General features: G+C 37.1%; 1 protein-coding gene across 1 annotated transcript in view; it reads left to right on the forward strand.

The window, feature by feature from the left end:
• The window catches only part of EEF1AKMT2 (EEF1A lysine methyltransferase 2), a 35,351-nt gene that overhangs the window by 27,038 nt on the left and 3,879 nt on the right, over nucleotides 1–4,434 (forward strand). The window contains exon 4 of the mRNA XM_023515637.1: nucleotides 1,542–1,758. Within this exon, the coding sequence (XP_023371405.1) occupies nucleotides 1,542–1,758 (217 nt within the window). The remainder of the gene's footprint in view (nucleotides 1–1,541; nucleotides 1,759–4,434) is intronic.

Consider the following 4,434-nt stretch of genomic DNA (forward strand, 5'->3'; position numbering starts at 1 on the left):
CCAACTCCTGGGCTCAAGCGAGTCTCCTGCCTCCGCCTCCCAAGTAGCTGGGACCTCAGGTGCCCGCCACAACGCCTGGCTATTTTTTTGGTTGCAGACGTCATTGTTGTTTGGCGGATCCAGGCTGGGGATTCGAACCCGCCACCTTAGGTGTACGTGGCTGGCGCCTTAGCCAGTTGAGCTATAGGTGCCGAGCCTTTCAAATTCTTATAATGTATCAAGGTATTGAAAATGAATTAGATGTTGATGTATAACTTTAAAAATCTGAAGTACAGGATGTTTACCAAGTTAATTAATTAGTTTTTTTTTCCTTTTATTTTTTGAGACAGAGTCTCAGTATGTTGCCCTCGGTAGAGTGCTGTGGCATCACAGCTCACAGCAACCTCAAACTCTTGGGTTTAAGCAAGTCTCTTGCCTTAGCCTCCCAAGTAGCTGGGACTTCAAGCGCCCACCACAACATCCGGCTATTTTTTGATGAAGTTGTCATTGTTGTCTAGCTGGCGTAGGATAGGTTTGAACCAACCAGTCTCAGTGTATGTGGTTGGCGCCGTAACCACTGTGCTATGGGCACTGAGCCAAGTAATGACAGTTAAATAGTCTAATTTCTTAAGTTTTATGCCATTCATTATACACACTAGTAGCTTTATAAGTTGAGTCAAAACCAAAGAACTTTTGATTTATTAAGTTTGCTTTAGGTCACACAACTAGGAATATAAGTTAAAAAACTTATTTCTGAGCCCAGATGCAATGATGCATGTCTCTTGTCCCAGTTACTCAGGTCCAAAGGCAGGAGGATTGCTTGAGCCAAGAAGTTCAAGTCTAACCTAGGCAACATAGTGAGACTCTGTCTCAAAAAAACAAAAAACACAAACAAATGTTATTTCCAGTGATCTGAGTTCCAAGTAAATTTTTTTTTTCTTTTAGAGACAGAGTCTCACTTTGTTACCTTTGGTAGAATGCTATGGTGTCATAGCTCACAGCAATTTCAAACTCTTGGGCTTACGTCATTCTTTTGCCTCAGTCTCCCAAATAGCTGGGACTACAGGCACCTGCCACAGCACTCAGCTATTTTTTTGTTGCAGTTTGGCTGGGGCCAGGCTTGAACCTGCCACCCTGGGTATATGGGGCCGGTGTCCTACTCACTGAGCCACAGGTGCTGCCCCCAAGTGAATTTGTTATTTTGAAGTGTAGGTGAAATATTCTACTTTTCAACAGAAACAACTTTTTCACAAAACAGGCTTGTGAGCTCCAGGATGTGCTGATATCATTGGGCAGCATGCCTGGCTTTGATTTGTTTCTAAATTTGTAGAGATTTGGAATGTCCTGGAAATAGTATCAGTCTCTCTTACTAATACTGGTTTTGATGATCTTAGAATGGAGCTCATAAAAGTTAGCTATAAAGTTGAAAATATGTTTATTATATGTAAAATGCCATCATAATTAATGATTTATTTTATCCATAATCGTTTATAGATTGTCATTTACATTCTGTAAAGACAGTGTGTCAATTGTTCTCACATAGATATTGATTTTTAATATAGGTAGAAGACTTTTTGAATCCTTCCACAAAGCTGTCTGGATTTCATATTTGCATTGACAAAGGGACTTTTGATGCCATAAGCCTTAATCCTGACAATGCAGTTGAGAAGAGGAAGCAATATGTGAGATCTCTCTCCAGGGTTTTGAGAGTAAAAGGCTTTTTTCTAATAACCTCATGCAATTGGACCAAGGAAGAGTTGCTTAATGAATTCAGCGAAGGTAAATGTATGGTGTTTCAACCTGTGCTTGCCTCAGGTTCATGTACTTAAATACGTCTTTACCCCCTTGATGTTATCATGTTTTACTTTTCTGTTTGTGGGAATGGCCTGCTTTTCTTCTCTGTTCATGACCTTGGTAATAACTTTTAACTGTATATACAAAGCACAGAGAAATAACATTGGTTGACACCCAGAGACCTTTTGAAATTTTTTCCAAGAAATCGTTATAGTTAAGCACTAAAATTTATGAGCCAGTAAAATTTAAGTTCTTTATGTAAGCTATACAATATTTTATGTAAGCTATACACTCTATTATTTAGAGTCTCAAACAAAAAAGTACATGCATTGTGCTTCTTACTTCAGTGCATTGATTTACTGGCTAATCTATAATAATGCAAATGGAAGTAGTACTTTCAAAAATCTTACATGATAGTTTAAATTTTACAGATAGTTTATGCTTTAGTGGCTAGTTAGGGATGTAGGATTTGTCTTCTGGTTTTCAAAGTATATAGAACAATTATTTTTAACATTCCGTAGAATCAAAATGTAAGGAATTGATAGAAATACTACCTACTAAATCTTGAGAAAATCCTCTGCCCTTTTCAAGATTTTGGTGCCAAGGGAGGATCTTTTTTTTGCCCTGTTAACAATGTATAATTAGTACTGTGTTTACTAAATGGGGATCTTGGGTGAATTGAGAATCTGTAATCTATACACAAAATATTTTGAGTTCTCTGGTAGACTATTCCTTGCACGCATTAAGGAATATTTGCTCTGCTAGTTTATTCATGCCATGCACAGGCATTTCTGGGAAAGTGTCTTGAGAATCTATAGGTGTTTACTTGTTTTTTCTTTACTTTTCCTTATAATTCCTTTCAGATTAGCATTAATTTCTTTTTTTTTAAGCAATGGGAAAAATTTTCAGAATGGTGCCTTAAGTAAATGAACACTTGCTTAAATTTCAAATCTCAGTTGTTATTAGGGAAATTAATTACTTCAAGAGAGGGCTGTTTGTTATTTATAATCATACTGCATATACCTTATTTTAGAGTTTATTTTCTTTTTGGTATTAAGGGAATAGGCTAGGAGAACACTTAACACATGTACTTTGTGTGCATTCAATGGCTTAGACAGATTATATAAGGTAAAACCTGAAGTATCTGAGGCTTGAAATTTGAGCCTGTGGCTTCATTACCATTGCCTCTGGAAAACAAAAATTATATGTGATTTATTATCTTTTATTTCATGCCATTAATTTTATTATCTTCCATGTTAAATTTGTTTCCTTTAGAACTATTGAGGCCCTATACCAATAGCCCTTTCCTCTTCCTGTAGCCTGACAGTTTTAATAAATGCTTAATGTTTCACTGTGTAGGGCAAGTTCCTTTCCTGGTTTTTAAATACAGGTGTTCTTCTTTACCCCTGGAAGCAGCAGACAAAAACATAGTTGTCTGTTGTTGATAATGAGGAACAGACTTTAGCCTGGTATAGAGTGCTTAAAAATGTGTCTGTGTCTGAAAACTATTGAGCAAACTCTTTCTAGTTTTAGAACTAAATACAGAATTTAAATAAGCGAAACGTTATAACAGGAAATGTTAAATAAATATATACAATTGAAAACATTTTTAGGCATGAGTCTTTTAGAAAATGATATTTGGAGTTAGATACGGGACAGTCACAGAATACACTGCCATGCATCACTGCTGAAGGTCTTGTTTAGTGACTTTCACTGGCTGTCACGTTCTTTTTGTCTTGAATAAAGCTCATTTCGCCAATGTTTTAAGGTTCTTTCCGTCTCCCCTTATTTGAAACACAAATGCTCATAAAACAGTTGAAATGGATCTTGCATTTATCCTTGGCAGCCCTATTTATATAAACGTTTTGTGTTACCATTTGTTTTGGTGAGGGTTAACTTGAATCATTTGTCCCAGATATTAGGATGTTCTAAGTTGATGTCCAGGGGACTTGACTTTATTATAATTACTGAATTAAAACAACAACCACTGGCTTTGCGCCTGTAGCTCAGTGGCTAGGGAGCTGGTCACATACGACAGGGCTGGTGGGTTCGAACCCAGCCTGGGCCTGCTAAATGACAATGACAACTGTAACAACAACAACAAAAATAGCTGGGGGCAGGCGCCTGTAGTCCCAGCTATTTGGGAGGCTGAGGCAAGAGAATCACCTAAGTCCAAGAGTTTGAGGTTGCTGTGAGCTGTGACACCATGGCACTCTGGTGAGGGCAACATAGTGAGACTCTGTCTCAAAAATAACAAAAACATAAACGAATAAAAACAACCTATCTTAGTATAAAGATAATTTAAATTCATTATGAAAAACAATTAAAAATTTCAATAACCCCAACACAAAGCCATACAAATTAAGGTAATTAAAATAATTTGTTAGCCATGAGTGGAGTATAACACTGTTAATATTTTGGTATATTATATTTTGAAATATAAGTTCAATTCTGTAGGGTTAGTTCAGGGTGCTAAAAGAATTGGTCCTAGAAAATTAACCACACAGTTCCATTTCCCCTTAAAAATTTTTATTATAAAATATTTAAGCCAGGCTCAGCGCCTCTGGCTCAAGTGGCTAAGGAGACAGCCACATATACCTACGGTGGCAGGTTCAAATCCATCCCAGGCCCACCAAACAACAATGATGGCTGCAACCAAAA

Source organism: Otolemur garnettii, unplaced genomic scaffold (assembly GCF_000181295.1).
Source record: "Otolemur garnettii isolate 467f Iridium unplaced genomic scaffold, OtoGar3 scaffold00075, whole genome shotgun sequence".
Taxonomy (NCBI): domain Eukaryota; kingdom Metazoa; phylum Chordata; class Mammalia; order Primates; family Galagidae; genus Otolemur; species Otolemur garnettii.